Raw genomic sequence first — 27,059 nt, 5'->3', positions numbered from 1 at the left:
TCAACCTGCAGTTGGAAGCTCCGGCAGGAGGAGGAGAGCTCAGTTCCCAGCAGCAGCATCTCCTCCTCCGGCCAGGAGCAGAGCTTTACCTCGCTGCTCCACTGGTCCCTCTGTCGGACCCTGCAGCAGTAAGACGTGTTCCAAACAGACTCATGGAGGAGTTTCTGCATCGCATTAAGGAAGCTTTTGAATCCATTTGTCTGAACCCACATCAAAGGTTTTAACCAGACAGCTGTTCTTTGTACTATTCATGAGTTGATGCTTCTTTTGAAAGGTGCATGATAGGAAATTGGGAGAGTTTTGATTGCCTCTGAATGGCTCTCAACATGGTGAGACAAGGCCCTTCAATGGCAATAAAAGAACATAGAAGCTCAGATAGCAACAGACACAGAGGGAGAGCAACTTCATTCTCTGCTCAGGTAGACATTACTCCACTATATATTTTCCATAAACAAAACAATACAGGAAGGAAGTTAGGATTTTATTGTCATATACATTTTACACATACACAAAATTTGACCCATCCCTGTATCTAGGGAGCAGTGGGCTGCCATTGATCGGTGCCCGGGGAGCCGGGGGTTCAGTGTAGCCATGAAGCTGGAAGAGGAAATGAATCATTCCCTCATCTCACCCATGTTTTGATTATTAACATTCTTTATTCATGCGCCATAGTGTATTTGCCTCATCGTGCCTGTGGTTCAAAATACAGGACACAGGGCAACAGCAATCCAACTGCAGATATACATATTTCATCTGGCATCTTCGCTCTGGAACCAATTAAGAAGGGAATATAATTTATGATTCACCTCATTATCTACTTGGCACTTGAGTCCATGCTAAATTATTGATTCATCATGTCATTATGTCTCAACAGGACCTCTCACATGTTCTCATCTTTTGTCCGTAATTAGGAACTAAAGGTTACCGACGACTTAAGCCGCGGTTATGAAGTTGTGGCAGTTCATTGGCAATCTGCAGTCCTGAACAGTCAGGTTGCCAAACGCTCTCCGTGGTGCAGCGATAGAAGTTCCCTCGAGTTTTGGTGCTCATACCAAACTTCTTGAGACGCCTAAAGAAAGTACAGTATCTGTTGTGCTTTCTTGAGAACGGGTCACAGCTTTTAACATTTGTCACAAAACTCAGAATTGACCTGTAAAATAATAAGACTGCTCTGATTGCTCTACACTCAGACTATTTGTTCTTATAAAGGATACTATGCTGAATTACAGCACAAGAGGTCTTAGCTTTGCTTTAGACATGCATCATATTTACAATGGTGACGTCACAGTTAAGTGGAGAGACTTAACTGTGAAGCTCCCACCTGACAGGAGGCTTACTAATGAACGGCACCACAGTTTCCCCGCCAGATGGAAAGCACATTTTAAGGAGGTCTATTTTCTGAAACAAAAAGGAAAATAAATCACCATTTCCTGGAGTACACACTTGTTAATTATGAAATTCTTTTTTCAAACCACATGATCCTCTAATGTGTGGGATTCATGAAGCCTGCCACGACATCAACACGCAAACTGATTTCAGTCTAAGGCACTCCATCGCAGCAGATGGCTGTGCTGCGATCACATAATACACAAGCACAAGGAAAGGAGTTGATATTTTTATGACATGGGGAGAAAAGAAGGAAAAACCAACAGCTAAAATATGTCGTCATTGTTTTCGTGGGAAAACTTTCTTTTGCCCTCATTTCACTGAAAAACGGCCATAAATATTCTCTATTTCTTTTCACCACTGGTCATCTATCTTGCTTAGAATAGTAAGAAGCCGTTTTGATAAGATGTGTTCGTGGGCACTTGTTTACACTCTATGTACGATGTTGTCCTCCTATAATGTACTTTTATTATGCTGGTCATTCCGTACAGATGCCATCTATTACCACAGTTGTATAATAGCATGTCTGTCCGTACAGGATGAAGGTTCCCTCCTCAGTTGCTCTCCATGAGGTTTTCCACACTAAATTAATGGAAACAATGATTCGCCAGAGTGGCCACTCGGATAACTCGGCCTCACCGACTGCCTCTGCTACTGGTTCAATAGGCTGAGTCGAACAAACAGAAGCTGAAAAGGACCGACCAGAGCCAGCAGTGAGAGGTGCGTCACAAAAAACCACAGGCTCAACAGCCCCTTATGGCAGGCTGGCTGTGAGTCGGGATCCGAGAGATCTTTAGGGCATTGCTCTCTGTGGGCTTCTGGAGCGTTGCCTATCATCTGTGGACTGCGACAATGTAAAAGATAGAATCTTAATTGTTCGCTGCAGGAGATCAATTTCTCACAAGGTGACACACCGTGTGGCCCGTCACGACTTTCATTCATTGCTTTTTTTCTCCACAGGTCTCGGGTGCATGGTTCAGGCTAGAATGCAAGCAGTTATGCAGCAGTTTCCTGCCTCGACCACCAGAGCCGTACAGTATCATAAGTGCATAAGCAGCATGCACATCAATGCACAAAGCAAAACTGGTCTGCAGCCAAACGAAAGAATGCAATTATCACTTAAGATTAGAGCACATATCTTCAAAGTCACCCCAAAAAAAGAAATCTCGTTAATTGTGACTCCATCTTTGCTCAGGATTTGAAACTATATCCTTCATAGCATATCTTGCTATGGAGTTAACTGATGTGCTTTATAAGACCAAATCCACACAGTGGATTAAAGCTCCTATGAGCATTCTTTTTGACCTGAACCGCTCTTGGTGAGGAGTTCTGACTCAGCAAATAATTGCAAATAATTGCTGAGCAAATAATGGCTGGGTCTGACTACGGTCAGCTCTATTTCAGTGTGGGCTTCACACAGACCTGGATGCACTGTTCAGAAATATACCACTGACAAAACGAGAGCCCCTGCACTGACTCACATAAAACACAGAGGGGATAAAAACACAAAGATCTCATTTTGCTCCACATGAACTACACATTGAAAACCTAACAAACTAAAAACATATCATTTTAAGTCGCTCTGATAACCTGCAAGGCTACTTCTTTGAAAACCAATTGTTCAATACATTGTGAGCAACCAGAGCAGACAGCACAGATTGTGCGTGTTGGCTTTTTAAAAAAGGCAGAGATTGAAACTAAAGTGAGTTCTAAATTCGTCAACAAGAGACGTTGCTGAACTTACCCGACACTCCATAAGCGAGTACCACAGCCACATACACGTGCATGGTCCCTCTTGAAGTTTTTGTGAAGATCACGAGGTTGCTGTGGTGGTGGTGGTGGAAAAGAGGGAGACGCGATGTCCCGATGCTGATCGTCCAAAATTGGGAACCTGCGCGTAAAAATAAAAAAGTTTTCCGTTGTGTGATGAACACGTGCAGATAAGACACAGCGGCTGCAGGAGGAGGACCTGGAGAACCTGTGGCCGCTTCGCAAGGTCGACTCGGTCTGCGTCCAGTCCGACGGAGAGGAAGGTCTAATGAATAAATTGGCATCGTGTGACGCGCGAGAAGCAGTGACAGCACAGGTGCTGCGCGTGGAGGGGTGGGAGTGAGAGAACATTCAAGGAGCCTAGTAGTAGTGACGTCTCTGTGTAGACAGCAACTGTCAAATCAGATGAAGAAAGTACACGTCAATTATATTTTAACAATTATTATTCTCAGTTTTCAAATTTAACTGGATGGATTATAAATAATACATATCAATAAATGTTCTCTCATTTCAAGTAAAATAAGGGCTCCTTATCAAAATAAAATACACAAAAAATAACTTTTGAAAAACTTGCATCTTAAAAGAAAGTGCCTAATTTAAGAAAAATGAATGATTTTGTTCTTCTCTTTTGTTAGACCCATTTCACATCACAACGGTCTCAGACAATTTTATAAGAAACAATCTCTTAACATCTTGCCCTCAGTTCAGATTGGAGTGGGTATATTTGCTCAAAAGATTGATGTTTGGTCTGGTAGTGCGGTTCACATTACCGCTTAATGTCTGAACATATGAGACAGAGTGCAGCGCCAGCAGGAAGAATCAACAAAGAGCCCGTCCATTCTTTGCTAAAAGCTCTGTTTTTGCAGTTTCCTTTTATCTTTTTACAGCACACCATGTGAAATTGCGTCTCTGACTCACTTCATTCTAACTTTCAGCTGCAGGGTTGACATACTGCACCTTGAGAGTTTACTGCCGACAAAAGGCATCTAATGAACGCAAATCAGCAGAGCAGTATGTAAAAGGGACCTCTCCCCATATTAGAGGACTGATGAATTTAAGAGCATCGTAAACAAGCTCTACAATTCCTGCAAACCTGCTGTCATGTGATATTTTTTCGAATAGAATAAAACAATCCTGGCATGATTTCCTGAGAGATTTCCCTCCAGTTCTATACAATTTGAATCTTCAAACTCGTAAGCAGCAGAGAAAGTCCAGAGGATGTTGTCAGTTTGTGTTCAAATAAAATACTTGATCCCAGGCAGGGGCTTTATTCTGACAGGCAGGGTGATCCATGCCTAAAAATCCCAGTGTGTATTGGCTCATCTCTCTAGTGCAACCATGGAAAGGTTAAAAATGTTTCAGGGTTTAAAGCTGCATCGATCAATATTTAGTACCACTCTATGGAGCATTTTTGTGTCTTTCAGCTCAGGGCCTGTAACTTGACTGTTTTGGTTCACTCACACTTGACATTTCCAGACACAGCAGCCAGGTGCTCTCAACAAAAAATAACAATTAAACCGGCAATTAAACCGTTTCCTATTCTGATTATTTTAATAACCACTCAAAGGTGCCACCTGCTCATCAGGAGTGACAATCAGTCACATACTCACACAAGCAATTTGGGGTTCTGTATCATGCCCAGGGACACTGACATACTGCAGGGGCCAGGAATAGAACCACGGTCCATCTGTTAGGTTCACACCTATATCTCATTTAAACCATTGGCTTGGAATGTAAACAGTAACTGCATGGATGCACTACTGCCTCTCAGGGAATCAGACATAAAATCATTTTTATTTTTCTAGGGAAATACACAGGCAAATCGGTAATGCCATGGTTGTTACTTTAAATTGGCATGCCTTGATTTATAAATGCAATATAAATCGTAAAGAATCAATACAATTTACATTGCCTATAAGTAACATACGCAATGAACTGGAAAAACTGTTTCACCTCAAATCTTCATCCCTAAAAGTTCAAGTAGTCTAAAAACCTTTGGATGTGAATCTATGTTTGACCTTAGTCCAGATATCGTTAAGTTAGGATGAAACATTTCATGAGTTTTCAAGGTTGAAAATAATAAACTTGGATTTCAAAACATTACATGTGTTCATTTTTTTTCTGTTTTTATAGTCGCTGACAAGCCTCAGACAGTCAGATCATTAGATACAAACCAGCCCTGTGGGTGCTTGGCAATCTACTCTCAGTGAATTACACCCCTGAAGGCATCCTCAAGCACATCTTCAAATCGTGTCTCTGCTCTTGTGAAAGGGGATGGCATGTTTGTTTTGGGGTTTTGCTGCTTTAGTATGCAAAGTTATTTTTGGTGGATGCGTGTTCGAGCTCTGACTTTACAGATTGAAATCGTGGAGGGAGTTTCTCTGAGATTTGAAGACAAATGACGATTTAATATTTCCCGATTCATGTCAGCAGAATTTCACCTCGATTTAAGCCTTTACAAGCATCTTCTTTCTGACCTCTGAAGGTAAAAAAAAGAAAACCTGTTGATAGTGATACATAACATAACATATTACAAAGACAGTGAAAACACAGCAGAATAATACCTCAGACTCAGCAGCTGAAAAGAGTTCAGACTTTCCAAAGCTAATGCAGTTTTTATGTTGAGCAGGCATGTTGAATTGAGTTAGTTGCTTTTTCAGTTTGTTGCATGTATACTGTATATACACACACACACACACACACACACACACACACACACACACACACACACACACACACACAGATGCTGCAGGAGAAAGAGATTGGAGAGGGAGTGATTTGGATCAAGTTGTCTGTTGTAAGTATTGTTCATAAATTATTCATTGTGTTACAGCTTCCTTAAAACCATGAATTAGAAAAATTATTAATAATTGAAAGAAATATAGGACAACATTGATGTCGAGTGAAAATAAAAACATATCTTTAGCAAGTGTTGAGTGAGTGCAGCAGTGTCTGTATGTGTGTGTGTCATCACAAACCTCTGCGTTAACATCAGTATGTTTTCATAGGCACGGCCTCTACGGAGAACATTTTGCTCGTGACATTTATGCTTCAGAATGCACAGTTCTCGTGTCGTATGTTGCACCTGTGTTGTTTGATATGCAGCACACTTTTTTCCTCAGTGTGCTGAATATGAATAAATGTTGAAAAAAATAGCTGGAAGTGTCATTTCAAGCCTCATGCTTTGCTGATAGATTAAATCTGGAACTCCTTGGAATACAGAAATAGAAAAACAGAAAATGTAAGCCTGAATCCTAAACAATGAAATTCAGCCTTGACAGGGCTCCAGCTGGCTGATTCGATCAATGTTAACCTTGTTAACCAAAAAATAAATAACCACAGGCACTGACTAATACATGCTGAAGTTCAGTCACACTTGTGTTTGATAGACGGTCTTGTATGGATCAATACTGACACTTATGCTACCAGCCGTGAGCAGGTGGGTGTCCAGAGATGTAATCTCTGAGTTTTCATGGTGACAGTAATGTATAGAGCTCCAGATGTCTACTCTGTGCGTGCCCTGCAAAAGCGCTTTGTACTTTATATGGAAATGATTCTTGGCAGGATGCATTTAGCACCCTTTGCCTGACTAATGTAAATTGAGGAATGGAAGCATTAGCATGCAAAAACTGGAGAGGCAGATTATTGAACGGGATCAATCTGACGAATTACAAAACCAAATCGGACCCACTTCATTTGAAGCTCCACTCTGTGTTGAACAGCGACAGAAGGCACATCCTAACTACTAGAACAGTGTGGTACAATTCAGAGAGAACACACACTTTCTTTTGTGAATATATATTTATATGGTCTTGCAATTGTTCTGCCAGTGAGAGGGAATTTCCGCTCAGGGTTATCAATAACAAAATAAAAAGCATCCCTCAAACTGAATTGCTGGAGCAAATGGCTCTACAGCGAACCATTCCTGATCCATGGTAGCAAAATATCTCTATTTATGCAAATGAACTGAACGCATTAGCGTCAGCATGTGACGTTTACATGCAAAATAATGCAAAGATTTGGCTATGTTGCTTTTGAATCATGAGTCTGATTAACCTGTTTGTAAGGCTGCATGAAGGGACAACTCCTCATAATCATTTCCTTGACACAACGGTAGTACTTAATCAGCACAAGTACTGATCCTCTGAACCTTTCATGTCCCCTTTATAGCAGCAGCCTGTTGATGTGCTGGATTATCCACATGGGATGAGTGTGATTGTGCATTTGTACATTACAAGTATACATTTCATCGACCAAACTAATGGAAACAATTGCTACTTGTCCTTGCACCTAAGCCTTTATGTTTCATTGTGTAAAGCACTACACACATTTGTATGAAAAGAACTGTACTTTCCAAATTCAGAGTGAATTGTATGATATGATTCAAGTGATATTATATACACACACAAACGCACTCCTGTCTCCCTACGACAACATGAAATACTGCAAATTAATGCAGAATGCAAGAGCTACAATCTGTACAGGCCCAATCAATTCAAATCAGCAGCCGTTTGCATTTGTAAACATCCTGTCACAATGAGAGCAGTTGAATTGGGTGCAGCCTGCATGCAATGATAACAACACAAATCATATTAAGGTGACATGTCATTAAGGTATTAAATATTTAAGGGCAGAAAGATTGATTGCACATTTGATCATGATAAATAACTATAAGTTTTGAATACTAAAGGAACAGTTACATTCATAGAATCCTGCCATGGTTAATTATTTTATATTTCAGCTGTGTGTGTCCGGCCTCTTATGTGGCAGGTGCCGAAAATGATAGACCGGTGTTTCTTTGCTGTCAGCTCCTCGAGAAGCCTCATCTCCTCTGACCATGCTCCTCGTTTCCCCGAGCTGCATTTCAGGGATTTGAAGATCCTCGATGATGGCGGCGCGTACTGCAAAGTGTGCAATGTCACTTCAGAGCCTGCTGTCTCAGTGTACTTTCAGTCCATGCTATCACAGAATGAATCACAGCTTACAACCTGAATTTAAATCTGACCCTGCAGGCTGTTCTTGTAGAATGTGTAGAATGTTGTGGGATTACTGAACAATCAGCTTGGATCACCAGATGCATGTGTGCAGTATAGAGGTACCACGTAAAAATACTCACAAATCCATGAAAAACCTTTCCTGATCGCCTCTAAAAATAAAGGAAATAGCACTGCCTGGGAGGAAAACAATCTGCATGCAAAAGCGAAAATAATAACTGGGATACACAGTATAAGATGGAAATAGAGTGATTAAATAAGCAAAGAGAAGGAGGTCTGTCCTTTAAATAAGAAAAGAAAATGTCTCTCTATGTGCTGTTTCATTAGAAAACTGTGCAATTATTGGTCAGGAAGTGTAGTTTCTGCCACCGATGACACCAGCTAATGTTTTGATGAACATTAAGATAGAGCTGCAGAGTAATGGGGGCATGCTATTGCCATTGGTTCCAGTGTTTAATGTTCTGAAAAGCTCTGGTTGTCTGAATATAATAGACTGTGTTGTCTGGGACAGCTCTAATCTGTTATAGTTTGTGGGAATCTGAAACTTTGACAAAGAAGGACCCTGCTGACTGCTGATATATTTGCCTTTAAACACGCAGCAGGTGGTCTTTTGAAGAAAGAAAGACTGAAATCAGTGTGAGTGAATGCTGCGACGTGACGCTTCAAATTGTCCGCTTGTGCAATTCTATTCATGCGGTGACCCTTGTGTAAACAAGTACAGTCTTAAAAAGACTGTATTGTACAGAATGTTTCATAGTTTATATTTAATCCTTTCTCGAGGTTATGTAATACATTTGAAGTCACAGAAATAGTAGGAATTTCCGTACAATTGGTACTTTCCGAAATTGTGGCTCTGAACATGGCAGCTTTACATTAGATAGACAACCAGATGTGAGGACGTATACATAGCATGACATAGCATGACTTGAACCAGGAGTGGGTGGGTTGAGATGGTATCATTGTGAATAGGTCATTTATTTTAGGAAGTATTGTCATTTTAACTGTAGCTATTCTGCCCATGAGTGATAATGGTAGGTTCATCCAGCGGAAGAGGTCGTCATTTATTGTTTTAAGTAATGGAGTGAAGTTGAGTGTGAACAGCTCTGACAGCCTGGGGGAAATATGTATTCCCAAATATGTGATGGCACCTGTGCAGAAAGGGATAGGTGATGTATGGGCTGCCCCATCCCAACTGTTACTATCTAATGGAAGGATGGATGATTTACTCCAGTTAATGGAGTAGTCGGAGATATTAGAGAATGATTCCATGACTTTAATAGTTTCCTGTAGTGATGAGTAGGGGTTTTGTTGGAAGAGCAATATATCATCTGCATAGAGACTGATCTTGTGATGGGTGTTGAGTGTTTGAATTCCTTTTATGTAGATGTTCTGACGAATAGCTGCAGCTAACGTTTCAATGAAAATGGTGAAAAGTGAGGGAGAGAGTGGGCATCCTTGCCTCGTCCCCCTGTGCAGTGTGAAGCTTTGTGAGGTTTGTCCATTAGTGATGACAGTGGCTGACGGTGAAGTATATAGAATTTTAACCCATGTAATAAATGATTCCCCAAAGCCAAATCTTTGTAATGTGCTTGTGAGAAATGTCCAGTTTACTCTGTCGAAGGCTTTTTCTACATCCAAGGAGGCTATGATGGTACCAGTTTGTTGTAATGATGAGTAATTAATTAAATGAAATGGTATTCAAGATTGAAATGTTTCCCACTTCATGTGTTGAACATCAAGGTGTGAACCGAGGTGTCTGATCATGTTGTTGCGTCAACGGTCATAACTGTATCAAAGCACTGTATGTGACATCCATTAGACTACAAAGAGAAAAGACACCATGTACTTGGTGCTTATACTCTACAACAGATCACATGCTGAAACCGCTTTTCCATCATTCTTAATTATACCACAACCAGGATACAGAAAAACAGATGATGATGGTGTGCTTTGGTTGATGTTTGGTTGTGTCTCATTTAATCTGAACAAAATGTTTGTACAGCAAAACCAGACACAGGAACATGTTCTCCCTGCAGACACTCTGAAGAACCGTTAAATCAGTCATACTGTCAATAACCCTTTAACACCAAGATATTCACTACTGCCGTTCAGTGGTGTATAGTAATGAAGTAGAAATACTTCGTTACTGTACTTAAGTAGTTTTTTTGGGTATCTGTACTTTACTTTACTACTTATATTTCTGTTGACTTTTACTTTTACTTCACTACATTTTGCAAAGAAAACCGATACTTTTACTCCGATACATTTCAGTGAAAGACTCGTTAGCATCGCAGGACTAGTCTTCAGCCCAAGAAGAGCGAGACTGAATTCTCGCAATTTTGAAAACCAACTTCTTTTGAAGATGAACAGGACATTTTTCAGTTTCAAGTAATGACTGGGTTACTTTCGGTGTTGCTTTAGCATTGATCATGTTTTGATATTTGAGTCATGTTGTGGATGATCAGATGGAGTTCTGATGGTAGCAGTCGCCCAATTGCAGATTCAGCTTGAGCAAAACCTTTGTCTATTGTGTTTAAATCAGGCCCATAGGAGTTTACAAGGCAGGCGTCCTTTCTCACAACACTGACCTGATGCATCAAGTGGATATTTGTTGCTGAACATAATATTATGCATTGGCCTCTACATCCTCTTGTCGGAATGAGCATACTTATAAACGCAACTCCTTCATAGTGTCATATTGCTTTTTGGAGAATTATGATGATACGTTCATAGTAGATGCAAAAGTATACTGATGTACAATATATTATGTTGAATATTGTTGCTCCTGGATGGATCACAGCCAACCCAATTATTGTCAACACAGCTCCTTGTCCTTGGTCATGGTGCCACAGCACTTAAAAGAATAAACTTCATCATTCTCAAAATTCTGACCCTTTGCTTTTTTATTAACAGCATTTACTTGTACTTTTACTTCCAATGAACAGGTTATGATGTTCATTTAATGTTCAGGTTATGATGTACATTTAATATCAGAAAATTACTTTTGTACTTAAGTACAATAAATATCAGCTACTTTAAGACTTTTACTCAAGTAGTATTCTAATAGGTGACTTTTTACTTTTACTGGAGTAGTTTTCCAGTAAGGTATCTTTACTTTTACTCAAGTATGGCCTTTGGCTAGTTTATACCCCACTGCTGCCGTTATAGGATGTCAGATGTCGCACGTATCGTATCTCTTCCTGTTAGTATAAAAACAATTCACCACTTTATATTGACAGATGAAGCTGTATCATATGAAAATAAGTATGTAGCATTGAAAATAATCAGTATGGATTTGGGACACAGCTAATGCCTATGTTGGGGTCTGATAAATGGCTTCAACATGTGCTGTGGACAAAGACAATCAGGCCTTCACTGTTTCAAGCACAGGTCTCATCCTGACTTGTAGTTTGAGGAGAGCAAAGGGATTTCACACTCAGGTGTGAATTCCCCCCCCCCAAATAACCATGGTAACCGCGGCAATCTCATTGGCCGAGAGCCAAGAGACCCGAGGACCCCTGTGGTTCGGCCACTGTTCTATAAAACTCTCTGCTGCCCCCACCTCATAGCTTTTTCCAACTCTCCCTCCGGGGTAACAGGAGGCACACAACCGCTCTCTTCGCCCGGACCCCCCCCCGTCCAGGCCACAGAGAATCCAGCTTTCCCCCTTCGACCTCGGTTGAGTTAGGAGGCACACAACCGCTCTCTTCGCCCGGACCTTCGTCCTGGACGCATGAAGACACATCGGCCTCTCCTCCCCCCCCTCCAGCACGACGAGGCCACGAGGAAGCAACGGCCCTTCAACCCTACTCAAACCCTGACAAGCCGTTTCGCTGGATGAAACAGCCCGCGATAACGAATCTGCTTCAGCGATCAGTTCAGCGCTTTTTGTTTCTTTTTCTTTTGGTGCACACATTCCGGCGAAGGAAAGACGACAACGCCTCCCTCCTTCACCGACGATTCCCGGTAAGACGCACGCCGTCAGCCGAAATTAGATCACCCTCCCTGCCGCGAGGACAGATCACGTCTGCGTTTGCTCCAGCCGAGCCACGCCACGACAGACCGAAACAGCGCCAGCTCAACGCCGCGCTGAGAAGCACCCCCCCCCCCCTTCCTCTCGAAGAAAAAGGACAACTTTGCTCACGAACCCTTCAACGTTGCAACGAAGCATCTACAAGTAAGATTCTTGGCATTTGGGCATAGCTTAGCTTAAATTAACTTAAGTTTAATTCAGGCCATTCATTTATATGTTGATATTCCCGTGTTTTTGTGTGTTTAAATTACTGTCGCGTGATATCGAGATATTACGCAACTCCTCGCGGACGAGAGAAGCTCCGCTGTATTCGTGTATTAACTGTGACTGTTTGCTTGGATTTATTTGATTTCTTTTCATTCATTGTCTTCCACTCCGTGTGGAAGTTCTCTTTTCATTAACTCGACTCGTGAGTGAGCTGAGGTGCGTGGTTTATCACGGCATAAGTTACCGGCAGTTCAGAAACGACAGCGGTATATTTATGCATGATAGAACCAGCAATCAGGCTCCCTACCACATCGCACGCAGAAGTCTGATCCATGAGCCCCCACCTTTTTTCTCTTTCCTCCTTTCACGAAACACACATACACATAGCTCCTAGCTCTACCCCTGGGGAACCTCGTTCAAACGAGCGCCTCACACACGTGCTGCATCGGCACACGTGAATTACTTACAGCAGCCTAACTGCCATTTTGTCCGAGTTACTCGACTCCGCCATCTTTGTAGTTTTTAGCTGTAGTTCTTAAGGCCCCTCCCCTTTGGCCCGCGTCACTCGACGCCGCCATCTTTGTAGTCTTTAGCGTAGCTGTAAGACTCCTTCCTGTTCACCCACAGACACACACACACACACACACACACATACATACACTCTCATCCATTTTATTCATTCTTTAGTTTAGGCATATAAAATTGTATGATAACGTTTGTTGGTTGCAATATTAATTGATTTGATCATTTATTATTTTGATTCAATAAACTCTGTTATACTTTCAGGAGCAGTCGTCTGTGATTACTTGTGCATATGTATTTGATAAGACTGTATGTAGTGGCCTGTGCTCGAACTTAAAACCCTTCACTGTCACTGAATGTATAGTCATACGCAGACTATTGACATTATGAGTGACTACTAATTATGAGACTTAGTTTTATCGTTTGGTTATTGGTCCCTGTTCGCAGGGTGGTGCCCCGTTTATATTAATAATCATTAATAATTGTTACATACATCAATAATTCTATTGATGTCAAGAATTCAGTTTCTTAAATGCTGATAACCCAAACACGCTCCTTTAGTTCCCAACATAATGGTGCCCCGTGTGAGGCTACGTTATTCCAGTTCTGTTACAGTATATATGCACAGTAATCCATAATTATTTTTGAATAATTAATTTTCCAAAAAAATATTTTTTCCGAAAAATTATTTTTTTTCTTCTTTTGAATGATCCAAATTCCTGAAACTTATTTCCCAAAATAGGTAGGCTTTGATCTTCAAAATCTTGTCTTATTGTAATTAAATTTTTGATTTTAAATTTTGATTTTTAATCTTAATCTTTAATTCCCTTCTCGAAATTTTATTTCGTTTCCCTTCCAGGTTTAATGATTCGTTTAATTTCTTAAACTAACAGCCAGCTGTGTAGTAGATTTGATCGTTTATTTGTAATACCTTGCTTGTTTTCTTAAATCCCTCCAAAGAAGTTACACACAGCTGTCACAGGCCCAAAGTGCTAAACCACATTAGCATTTTCGCACCTCTGGCTGCAAAGCAGTAGTGATACCTCAGAGCAGCAACAGTAGAAACGTAAGTCACAGAGCTAGACATTTCACTGTGCGCCTGCATGAACCGTAACACTAACAGTAATTAACATCTAACAGTAGAAATCCTAAGTTACAGAACTAGACATTTCACTGAGAACCGTAAACACTAACAGTTTCCGTTCTAACACTAGGGAATTAACAACTACTGGGAGTCGTGCTCATTAGAGAGAATGAGCGACGAGAAATTCCCCATTCCTGGAGCTGTAGCTCCAGAAGACACCGCACTACGAGATGCGGTGGCTGATGTCCTCGGACTCACAGCAAAGGAAAGAGAGTACTTTGCAAAATACACTGCTGTCCTATGCGACGAGCAATTAGAGCAGCTGGTGGCTTATGTAAATAACCCAGCAGGTAACAGAGAGCGCCTGATTCAGGACGTAATCGGCGAAATACTGCTCATCTATCATCAGAAAATGCAGCTGCAAGCTGCCCGAACCCGGGCACAGAGCAACGAGCAGCAACGCGAGATCTGGACACTCCGAACAGAGGTTCAGGAGTTGTCACGTGACTGTAGAGCCCTACAGTCAGAAAATAGTAGCCTGCGCAGTGACCTCAGAGAGGTCAACCTAAAACTCTCTAAAGCATCAGAGAGTGATGACAAACTGAAAGCGCTTCAAGGTGTTCCAGCAACCCCGGTAGGTACTGCTACCCCCTATCGAGCCTTTCAGCCCAGTCATTTCTTGGTCTCGGCTCCCTCATTCCCCGAGACCCGAACCACCTTGCACTTCTTGAAAGCGACATCCCCAACCAGGAGGAGAGAGGACCAACACCAGGTCCTAGTCGGCCCAGGCGGCTTCAAAACCACCTCAGGCGACCGCAATCCTCCACGCAGTTCACGCGCGCGACAAGAACTGACCCCATCCCCCTCAGGGAGGGAGGATGATAGTCGTTACCACCATCGCGAGTATGGAGACTCAGACGACTCGGACGGCCCAGGCCCCATCAACCTTGGAGGCCTGCGTACTCGACAGATTGAGTCTCTGGCAAAAGACGTAGAGCGCTTCAATCCCGATAATCACGACTCGAGCATCGATGACTACCTAAGGGAGATCGATCGCTGCCTCCTCGACCTATCGCGCCTCTCATCGCGCGAAAAGCTAAAGCTAGTGTGGAAAACCACTGCGCGAAGCGTCCACGCTTTCGTGGAAACGCTCCAGCCAAGCATCCGCGACTGCTATTCATCCCTTTGTCACGCCCTTAGGGAGGAGTACTCCCTGTACACCGACCCAGCTTCTGCCACCCTCGGCGCCTTTGCCATTTCCCAGGAAAGGCTAGAGTCTCCGAGAGACTACTTCAAGCGCTTGAGATCTGCGTACTTCCAAGGACGTAACGCCCAAGGTCTAGAAGACCATGCCTTCAAGTCGCTTTTCTTGCACAATCTCCACGACAACGTGAGATACGATGTTACTATGCACTGCAGAACGAGTAACCTCACCATGCCAGAGATTAGGAAATACACGCAACTTGCATGGGAGACACGCGGACGGCCGACAAATCGGTACGAAGACACCGCCATAGTCTTAGGCATCCAACAGTCGAGCGACTCCGACCTAGCGTCGGAAGACGACGAGAGGACTTGGCCTAGCGAGCCCTGGTCACCCCCGAGGAACAGACGACCCTGGCGGTCGAAAGACCAACGGAACCAGGCGGGTGAAAGACGCCCTCAAGGGCAACACATCAGGTAACGCTGACTCGCAGCCCACCTGACTCAGCCAAGTGACCTTTCCCCCTGCTGCCAAGTCGACGTGGTAGGGGGGGGGAAGAGAACTCAGCACACTTCCGGAAACGACCACTCCCATGTTCGCACCTCGTTCTTCAACCTTCTTGGGCGACCTTGTTCGCAAAGGCAATGCCCGTTATGTATAAATCTATACATATTCTTCAGTCCTACTGGGGGGTCATAACACTCTTGCTCTACCCGACTCCGGGTCAGAAACGAGCCTCATGTGTTCCCCCACCTTTTCGCATACACCTCTAGGGTGCCACAACCTTAGAGGCCTTTCGAGCACCCTAGCTCGTAAGATCTTTCGTCAACTAAGCCTTCTTCTCCTGCTCTGTCAGCATGAGCCACCTCCAGCTTGTTCAACGAAGCCACCGCCTTCTTTCAGCCGAGTCATCGGCCGGGCCTGTCAAGTCGCCAGTGCCGTAGGTAACTGAACTTGACCTGTGCGCCGGACCTGTCTCCATCTCTAATTAGGAGGGTGGGGGGAGGGAGATATCACCAGCCCGCCATGACACACTCCAGAGTGAAACTGTTCGCGACATTTCCCTGAGTGCTGACGGTAACTTGGGGATATCCGCCCTCGCCACTTGAACAGCGCGAGGGGGGTGGGCTCTCTGACAACAGAAACTTAGAGAGATGCACTTCACAGGAAGTACACTCTAATCTCGCCAGTGCCGAAACCAACCGGCAGAATGGCAGCTTACTATTGACTACTAACGTTTAACTGCATGCTCCAACTCACCCTGTAGACATGCACTAACCGCTAACACATCCAACTTGAACCAGAACAGTTGCATGACCTGAAAAACGTTCATTGCGACTGTAAACTGATGCTCCACTCTCATAGAGAACCCTTTGCATGCTTTATAGACTCTACCAGAAGTAACCAAAGAGGACATAACCTCTGCCGTAGCAGTCAGATTTAATCCAGGACCTCATCCGAGAAGGCTCAGCTGTCAACAGCTGGAGCAGCGAAAGACCAGCCTAGCTAGTCACACTAGCCGTGCTAACGAAATCTGTAAATCTGCCACCACTACTGTTATGCAACCCTCACAGGTACCTCTGGCCTATAGTCTTGGCAACGCAACTCCAATATCGATAGATTCTAAAACTTAGACACAGGACTCGCTCTAAATCTACCGATTAGAGAGAGATAGACGCGCATATCATGTACTAATAGATCCAGAAGCGACAGACAAACTGGATTCCCTCCTATTCATAACACCACGTAGCCAACCTACGACTGCTCCGCCGACGGACTCCAGTCCTGTCTAGGAGTTGAACCAGTAACCACTGTTTGCCCCGCACCTGCTTCTTGTCTTTCTATTCTTTCCTTCTCTCTCTTTTGTGTTTTGTTTTGTCTATTTGGGTTGTTACTTTCTTTGACACTGTGCCACAATGCTAGAATATCACAACATCATAATAGCGATTGAATTATTTGGGAATAATGTTTTGCTCACCTATGATTTGAATTGTGTATGATAGTAGATGTAGGTAGAAGTAGTTAAAGTCATCTGCCCAGATGCCACCTTAGTCATCTGCCCAGATGCCAATGAACTCTGAACTTGAACACCATGAACTTGACCACTATGAACCTTGAACTCTATGAACAATGAACACTGCCTGTTTTAACCACTGCTTTTGGTCTCAGGAACACTTGGACTGTCTCACCTCTTCAGGTTTCCCCACCACATGGATGCACATGCCAGCCCTTGGTTTGCTCTAAAGACCGAAGCCAACATCTCGCTCTTCAGAACAAAGGGGGGATGTTGGGGTCTGATAAATGGCTTCAACATGTGCTGTGGACAAAGACAATCAGGCCTTCACTGTTTCAAGCACAGGTCTCATCCTGACTTGTAGTTTGAGGAGAGCAAAGGGATTTCACACTCAGGTGTGAATTCCCCCCCCCCAAATAACCATGGTAACCGCGGCAATCTCATTGGCCGAGAGCCAAGAGACCCGAGGACCCCTGTGGTTCGGCCACTGTTCTATAAAACTCTCTGCTGCCCCCACCTCATAGCTTTTTCCAACTCTCCCTCCGGGGTAACAGGAGGCACACAACCGCTCTCTTCGCCCGGACCCCCCCCCGTCCAGGCCACAGAGAATCCAGCTTTCCCCCTTCGACCTCGGTTGAGTTAGGAGGCACACAACCGCTCTCTTCGCCCGGACCTTCGTCCTGGACGCATGAAGACACATCGGCCTCTCCTCCCCCCCCTCCAGCACGACGAGGCCACGAGGAAGCAACGGCCCTTCAACCCTACTCAAACCCTGACAAGCCGTTTCGCTGGATGAAACAGCCCGCGATAACGAATCTGCTTCAGCGATCAGTTCAGCGCTTTTTGTTTCTTTTTCTTTTGGTGCACACATTCCGGCGAAGGAAAGACGACAACGCCTCCCTCCTTCACCGACGATTCCCGGTAAGACGCACGCCGTCAGCCGAAATTAGATCACCCTCCCTGCCGCGAGGACAGATCACGTCTGCGTTTGCTCCAGCCGAGCCACGCCACGACAGACCGAAACAGCGCCAGCTCAACGCCGCGCTGAGAAGCACCCCCCCCCCCCTTCCTCTCGAAGAAAAAGGACAACTTTGCTCACGAACCCTTCAACGTTGCAACGAAGCATCTACAAGTAAGATTCTTGGCATTTGGGCATAGCTTAGCTTAAATTAACTTAAGTTTAATTCAGGCCATTCATTTATATGTTGATATTCCCGTGTTTTTGTGTGTTTAAATTACTGTCGCGTGATATCGAGATATTACGCAACTCCTCGCGGACGAGAGAAGCTCCGCTGTATTCGTGTATTAACTGTGACTGTTTGCTTGGATTTATTTGATTTCTTTTCATTCATTGTCTTCCACTCCGTGTGGAAGTTCTCTTTTCATTAACTCGACTCGTGAGTGAGCTGAGGTGCGTGGTTTATCACGGCATAAGTTACCGGCAGTTCAGAAACGACAGCGGTATATTTATGCATGATAGAACCAGCAATCAGGCTCCCTACCACATCGCACGCAGAAGTCTGATCCATGAGCCCCCACCTTTTTTCTCTTTCCTCCTTTCACGAAACACACATACACATAGCTCCTAGCTCTACCCCTGGGGAACCTCGTTCAAACGAGCGCCTCACACACGTGCTGCATCGGCACACGTGAATTACTTACAGCAGCCTAACTGCCATTTTGTCCGAGTTACTCGACTCCGCCATCTTTGTAGTTTTTAGCTGTAGTTCTTAAGGCCCCTCCCCTTTGGCCCGCGTCACTCGACGCCGCCATCTTTGTAGTCTTTAGCGTAGCTGTAAGACTCCTTCCTGTTCACCCACAGACACACACACACACACACACACACATACATACACTCTCATCCATTTTATTCATTCTTTAGTTTAGGCATATAAAATTGTATGATAACGTTTGTTGGTTGCAATATTAATTGATTTGATCATTTATTATTTTGATTCAATAAACTCTGTTATACTTTCAGGAGCAGTCGTCTGTGATTACTTGTGCATATGTATTTGATAAGACTGTATGTAGTGGCCTGTGCTCGAACTTAAAACCCTTCACTGTCACTGAATGTATAGTCATACGCAGACTATTGACATTATGAGTGACTACTAATTATGAGACTTAGTTTTATCGTTTGGTTATTGGTCCCTGTTCGCAGGGTGGTGCCCCGTTTATATTAATAATCATTAATAATTGTTACATACATCAATAATTCTATTGATGTCAAGAATTCAGTTTCTTAAATGCTGATAACCCAAACACGCTCCTTTAGTTCCCAACACCTATGAGGATACAGCGCTGGCTTCAGCTTTAAGTTGAGGATGTAAACTTAACATCCACATTACTCAATGGCAAAAAATGCAACAAATCCTTTTCTCAGTGAGTATATATCTTCTTCTCAGAAGACCAGCAAAGCTGAGAGTCAGTGCTTGAAAGTCACGTTTCATTTGAAGTCCATTTGTGCTGGAGGAGAGCCACTGCATGTACTGAATGTCTACTGATACAACCTGAAGATGTGACTTCTGATTCACACTCAGTGAATGTTCTGTTCTGATTGGGTGTTGGTAGGCGGTTAAATGATCCAGTGCATTTGTGCCATTTATGGAACTGTGGTATTAGAACATTTTTCTTGTAGGTTTAAATGTAGTTTGTGGAGCTTGTCCAACATTGGAATGCATTTTCATCTCATGGCATGCTCTAACAGCACCATGTCGGAGAGTAATACCAAGCATGAACACTAGTATTTACCGTTTCAGAGGTAGAATTAAAAGAGGGCACAAATGAAATGTTTAGAAATAAGATCAGCTGACACGTTTTTTAAATTTTGTTTGTCTTTTGCCTTGAAATTGTCTGCAATAACTGTGCCTATAACATCCATATACTTGTTATCTTAATTTCACTGTCCGTATACTTTCTGTGGGAAAAAAAGAGAAGCCATTAATGGACACATATATCAATAGATTATCTTATACGGGTACAGCGTCATCACTAATGTACATGCATCAAAGGCCAGTCCTTCTGAAGTGGTTTCAGTGTGGGTTGCAGTGATAATCAAACATTGCAGCGGTTCGCTTGAGCTGATCCAAGATGCTTTGCAATGCAACCGTGTTGGTGTTAATGGTTTTAGAAGAGCATAGCTCAGTTCCAGCACAAAGAAAGAGAAGAAAACAAGCAAACATACACCATAAACCGTTACATCAACGCACACTAAAAGGAACACGAACATGAAAGCGAAAATATGAACAGTGAAAATACACCATATGAACAGATACAAAGGAGCGGACGTTTCGAATCGATGACCTGAGGCGGTATTGTGGGAGAGTGTTGTTGAATTCATACAAAATGCTGCTTAGTCCCATCTGGCAGCAGATTTCAAAAGGAGGGCAAAACCCAGTGGGTAATAAATGCACCTCAATTGCTTTATAAGGTTCTGTTCTGAGCTGATAAAAGGCGTCTCAAAAGATGGCCGACAATACGAGCATGCATGAGTGGGAAACGGCAGTCAGTGAGGAGACTGTAATGTGTTTCTTGACAAAAGCTGCTGAACAGCCAGTGCAGATAAGAGGAGACAGAGAGGACCGGTGGCATAATATATTGTTTTATTTTAAAAAAATAAACTGTGGCATACTGGACAAAAGCTGCAATGTTCAGAGCCACACATTATGTTGGTGATTGCTTTATTTCCCCCTATTCAAGATTTTCTGGATATAAAACCAGTATGAATTAGATACAATGGAAGTTAAAAATAGAAATCCTCAATAGTCAACCAAAACTAAATTGAGTGAAATGAAGTCCTGATATCCCGGTGGGTCTGGGGAGCACATGACGCCAGCACACGGGGGAATGACGGGTTCAAATGGTTTCTATTGTCCTACACCCTAACTGGGCTTGGCCGTGTGCTCTCCTGCCTTGCCTCCGAGCACACGCCGCGGGAGTTTTCCGTGCTGTCCGTCTCAGCAGAACTCGGTGCTCGTCCCGAGCTGCCCCTCTCGCCGCCGTCGCTACTGTGGGATTAAATACAGCTGCGCGTGAGACAATCAGGATCAGTTTCAGCTGCGCCTAATTAAGTCCCTTCCCGGCACCGTTCCCCGAGCCACTCCCACACTCCGGCCCCTCCACAGCTGAGCCACCCACGCCCGCCACCACACTGACACTTTCATTTTCCATCATGTCTGAGCATCTGCAAATTGCACGAGGGTAATCGTAATCTTTGTCATTGTTTGTGTGTGCATAGCAGATTATATATTCCTCTTTATGATGGCATGAGTCGGAGGGAGAGTGGAGGAGGAACAGCGGAAGGAAAAACAACAATGATGCTGTTGTATACTCATGTCTGTGGTACTGCATGTTTAGGTGCTGTGTTGTTTTGCATGCATTGCAATGTTTGCAATTAGGCCGTTTGCATTTTAAACTTCAGTCTGCACTGTTCCATGCAGACATGGGTCTAGATTTACTGGAAATGCATTGGTACAACTGCAGAAAACAGATTCCCAATTCGGCCTCAGTGGGGCTAACTTATAAAGTTTGATCTTGAGGCAAAGTAGGAGAAATGTGTCTCTACATCAGTATTTACATGGTCATGTGGTCAATGTCTCATTCCATCGCATATCAAGCTCATAAGGTAAAGGTCAAAGAGAAGTTTTACTCTCAGCCTGCTACACTTTCACACAGGTTGAACATGAAGTGCTTGCTGTGGTGATGGAGTGAAAGAGGAGGACATCCGGATGGGACACAGTGGACACCAGAGTGATACTTTCAGTAATAGATGCAGTAGATGGCAGTAGAGTGAGGGACAGTGAATGGATATGTCTCTCCTGACAGATGTGTTATTCCTGATCTCATCGTTTTTACACTTTTTAAATTGAATTTGAATGAACTTTATATTGTAGAGAGCATTCTTGGAACGAGTCCTCAGGCTTTACGAAAACGATCAGTACTCTGAGGTTGTTAAGTCTCTCTGTGATGTTGATGTTCGCTGCATCGTGTTCGTCTGTTTAAGACTTTCAAATAAATGAAATAAAAGAAAGGAATGCTCCGAGCGGCTGGTGTCATGTCCATCACCCAGCAAAGGCTGTTGAACTTTGCGTCTGTCAAAACAGATAAGAGACCTTTGTGTTGTCCTCACTGTCAGATAAGGGGAATTGAAATGAATGCAAACAGACACTTTCTATCACAAACTGGACCTGGAATACAATCTATCATTTTGAGCAAATGAGCTCAAGTGTTTCCCAAACAATAAGGACTTTAAGACTTCACAGCTCAGTTCTGGCGAATAAAAAGGGAGAGGACATCTAAATTTGCCCTCATGAGTGGATCAATGACCGAATACAATGTGGACGTAGCCTCCGTGACGTCACCCATAGGTTTCTGAAGAGCCTTTGTAAAGCTCAAAGTGGGTGGAACCGACCGTCGTCATCCAAGCAGTGACGAAACAGTGACTCCAGGCTAATGCAAAAAAAGGCAAGTAGGTGGATCGTCCTGGCGTCATGATGACCTAAACCTCAGCACTCAGTTAGTTGTATTATAAATAAGATGCATCAAACATGTGTCTGTCTACTGTATATATGTTGCCTCCTTCTATTCAATTTAATTTGTATAGCCCAAAATCATGAATTTGCCTCAGAGGGCTTAATCTTACTCCTTTGAGCCTTCACGGGACTGGCAGCAGTTGGTGATTATTTTATGTCCAGAGAGAGTTCAATTTGTTAAAGCCGAAGAGGACACATCTTCCTCCAACTTGAATCAAAGCACATCCTTTCAAGATTTCCCAGCCATGTGTGTGATTAGCTATCGACAGGCCGTCCATCTCTTTCCCGCTGCCCCCGATCTGCTCCCTCTCCGTCTGTGTCCGCTCAAGATGAGGGAAACCTTGAGGAATGTTTCACCCGCCGGGAGTTGAGCTGAATTTGTGGCGGAACGTGCTGTCTATTAGTTGAGGATCAGATTTGAAGGACTCAAAATAGTGATGGGAAATGTGTAAAATAAACAGCCGGCCGCAGACTGATGTTGGTAGTTGGTTCAAAAGTGGGGATGGTGTTAGGGTAAAAGTATTAGCATCGTGAATTGACGTCAAGACCTCTTCAATGTGTTAATGAGCAGGGTAAGATGAGCGCATTAAAGATTATTTTGAATCTAGCTGTGTCTGTAGTGTTGTGTGCCTAAACTTTATAATTTGGACATAAAACACATTCAATATTATTAAACTTTAAATAAACAAAGGGTAGCGCTCAACTATGTCCACACAAGCAAGCAGTTACAGATCCAACAAACGCACAACGAATGGCTTTGCTTTATACTCAAAATTCAAATATTTCATACATTCTGCCTATTGAAGACACAGACATGAAATGACCCAGAACGAGCTTTAAAGCTAAAATGCATGGGATATTTTACACTCAAATGAACAAACTAAATATACTGTGACGCTATGGCAACAATGATGGTGGAAAGATGTGAGGAACAAAATACAATGTAGCAGATGAGACCCATTCAAAGCGTTGCTTTATAACAGCATGGAATCCCCGACATTCACCATCTGCTCTTTCAGCTCCGGCGGTGGCTTTTTTAGATTTGAGTTGAGTTTGTCTCATCCTCAGGCAATATGACGTTTCAAAGCTGACAGCTCATCAAGATGAGCAACAAGTGCTCAGCCTCGAGATGGAGCAGCTAAAGTGGAGGAGGGCAGGACTATCAAGAGGACTCGAGGAGAAATCAGAAAATGCATCAAAACATATCCCCACATTTCCAAGTGTCGTGCTGAATGAGTTCAGGAGAAAATTCCCTCCTTGTACAACAAACCAATCTCACACCTATAAGTGGTTGCTAAGGAACCTTTACTGCCCAGCCTAACTAATGCACACTAATACACCTCCGTAAAGCAGAATTCAACACAGTTTTTTGGCACTTAAATCAGCACAGTAATGTCTCTAACCTTATTTGTGTCCCATCCTAACAAGGCACTCACACATGCAAAACACTTCTAATAGCATGCTTCAGACAAACGGTGCACTCAGGGAATTGAGGCCACTGTAAGCTTTTACATCACTAACACGGCACTTAATCATTCTGATTACTAAAATTGACTGCGATTACCATTAGTCATGCAAATATGAGTCTACATGGATTCACAAACTATAACGGCAGCTTTAGACATGATACCCTATCACGAGGGGCCTGATTGTGTCCTATTAAGAGCTTCCGTCGGAGCTCGGGTCCTGAGTTATGAGAGAAATTAAGGAAGAGAGCGTGAGATGAGGGGAGAGAAATATCACAATTTTAATGAAAGCCTGGATACAGTCGTTGTTTCCACAGAGACACCCTCAGCAGCTGATTTAGCAAGAGCTTGAAGTCCTGCGATGACATAAAAGAAGGGCTATGGAGGAGAACAAAGCTCTCTGTGGGTACAATTTACTTTTGGTAATATACTAAAAGGTCTGTCAAATTATGGAAGTCTTTATACAGTGAATACCAGCTTGGAGGTGATACTGGGGCAGGACATGTGCTCTTTAGATAAGACTCAGTAACATCAGTAGAACAGTAAATTGTTCCTCTTAATTAAACCTTTTTGAAGCTTGCCCACAGATGACCTGCACACTGTGATGTTATTCACACAGAGCAGAACTAGCCCTGCGTGCCAGATGACTTTTAGAAATTCACACTTCAAAAACATTTCCACCTCATACAAGAGGCTGTGGGTGAGACGGCTAACAAATCACAGTTTTGGAGATAAATTCAAAGGGAGGAGAAGAAACGCATGACGGAGGAATGTCAACAAAAATGTTTGCAGCTAAAAACACGGCCCTAAACCTGTTTCTAAAGCTGCGCTCTGTGTTGATATTTTCACGAAGGCTGCACACACAGCATGGCCATAAGCCAGCCAGTGATGTGAGAACAAATATTTAAAAGAAAACTTAGGTGACTTAGGTGTCACCACTAGTGCTAAAAAGTTTAGAGAGCAGTGCACCAGGTATTTTACACCCTGTTCACGTCAACATTTCACGGAATATTAAATGCATTGTTGCGATAACATCTGTGATTTCTAAAATGTAATTGTTTCACTCATTTGAGTTTTGTGTGATGCATTATAGCAACATGCATTAGCATCTGGCAAATCATCAACTAATGGAAGCCAAAATAAATAGGTAATACCCCTGAAGCAAGAAAAGCGTAACACTGAAGATCAACACAGTTATGTTTTCTTGATTAGGGAGTTTTGGAGGAAAATAACTGATTGCGCTCATTGAAATATTGCATCATTATAATATTAGGATTCGAGGTCGTGTGAAATAAGTTCATGAAGTATCAAATAAAATGAAGACTGACATTAAAAAACCCAGATGTTCTTATTACACTGACCACAGTGAGAACACGCTTCAATGACCCCAGTTCAATTAAAACGTGCAAATATTCACAGTGCATTTGAAGAAGTCTCGTCTGTCATGTGTTTTGTTTTTCAGTCTAAAACATACGCAGAAAAATACACTTTTTTATGCGATCGAGTGAATATAACCCACGATTGGCTTATCCCCGGTCGAGACAGTCTTGCCAAAACACATGATATGGAAGCACACAGGCCCACTGCTTACAATTACTGTTCAACACACTGATGTGCCGGAACAGTGCCACTTCAAAGTTGTCGACAAATGTAGCCTTTCAGATCAATGAAATCCTTTCATTTTTCAAAACCACGACGTCTAAATCCAACCTTTGGTGGGTTGTGACTTTAATCTGCCTCTGAAGACATATTGTTGAAAGGTAGACAGGTTTATATGGAGATTGATGACCATCAAGTTGAACTGAATGGCATCTAACCTCAGTATCGAATGCTCCTGTCACCGTGATGGACTGGTGTCATATGTGAATCTGCACTTTTAATGCAATACCAAGCATCCATTTGATAGGATGGCAGATGTCGCTCAGCGTCACTCCGAAACCGTTTTAAAATGAGCTATAAATTAGTGATCAGGCTGTCCGTGAAGGTTTATGTTAAAATATTCCTACATGTGCTGTAATAGTGTGCTGAATTCTCACATGAATCTTTAATTTGACAGTGTAACCGCTCCGAATATAACATCCTCATTCCTTATTGTCATGGTGACAGCTGCTGTATCCTCTCTTCATCTGATGCATCCGTGTTATTCATACAAACGACGTCTGTATTTCTTTTGACGACTGGCTATCCTGTGGATTTGTTTGCGTGGGGTGCCTACTCAATGCAAACATAAACACGGGAAATGGGGAAAACAGCAAGTCTGGTTCTGTCCAACAGTAGTGTAACAAAATCCACCAACATACACCTTTAAAACTCACAGATCAACTAGTTGGTTAAGTCTTGTTTGTTTAATCTGTACAAAAACAAAGTGTGAAACCAGTACAAGAAGACTCCAGTAAGTTACTGTTCTGTATATCGTCTCATCAAACTCTCAGCAAGAACACTTATTTCCCATTTGAATGCGTTTATTTAAATATGTATCGAGATACATTTTTTTGGAAAAAGTATTTCGTCACCTTCCTAAAATAATGGCCAAAGTCATTTTTTTGACAAAAATGATTTTGTTGCCTAAATCACCTCCTCATGATGTTGGCCACCTCTGGTAAAACCGCCGACATCCTCAGTTGAACAGAACATGCGATTCTACCGCTGTAGTATAATGTCAAGAGTGTGACTTAGGTCCGTTTTATTTTGCCGAAGTCAAAAGTCCTGAAAAAATGACGTGGGCCATTATTTTAGGAAGGTGACGATTCATAAAAGTGGTTCAATAGCCTCACAGTACAATACGTGCAGCAGGGCAATCTTGCACGGTACTCAAGCTTTTAGTTCTAAAACATCAACGCCAATA

At 42.9% G+C, this 27,059-nt stretch overlaps 1 protein-coding gene across 1 annotated transcript in view; it reads right to left on the bottom strand.

Moving 5' to 3' along the window:
• Window positions 1-3,173, bottom strand: part of rxfp1 (relaxin family peptide receptor 1) — a gene marked incomplete at both ends in the record, with an annotated part of 31,092 nt that extends 27,919 nt beyond the window's left edge. The window contains one exon of the mRNA XM_079269224.1: window positions 3,131-3,173. Within this exon, the coding sequence (XP_079125350.1) occupies window positions 3,131-3,173 (43 nt within the window). The remainder of the gene's footprint in view (window positions 1-3,130) is intronic.
• Window positions 3,174-27,059: the final 23,886 nt, after the last annotated feature.

The sequence above is a fragment of the Melanostigma gelatinosum genome (assembly GCF_949748355.1).
Source record: "Melanostigma gelatinosum genome assembly, chromosome: 5".
NCBI lineage: Eukaryota > Metazoa > Chordata > Actinopteri > Perciformes > Zoarcidae > Melanostigma > Melanostigma gelatinosum.
Note: the sequence above shows the minus strand (reverse complement) of the source record. Positions and strands in the feature narration are given on the sequence as shown.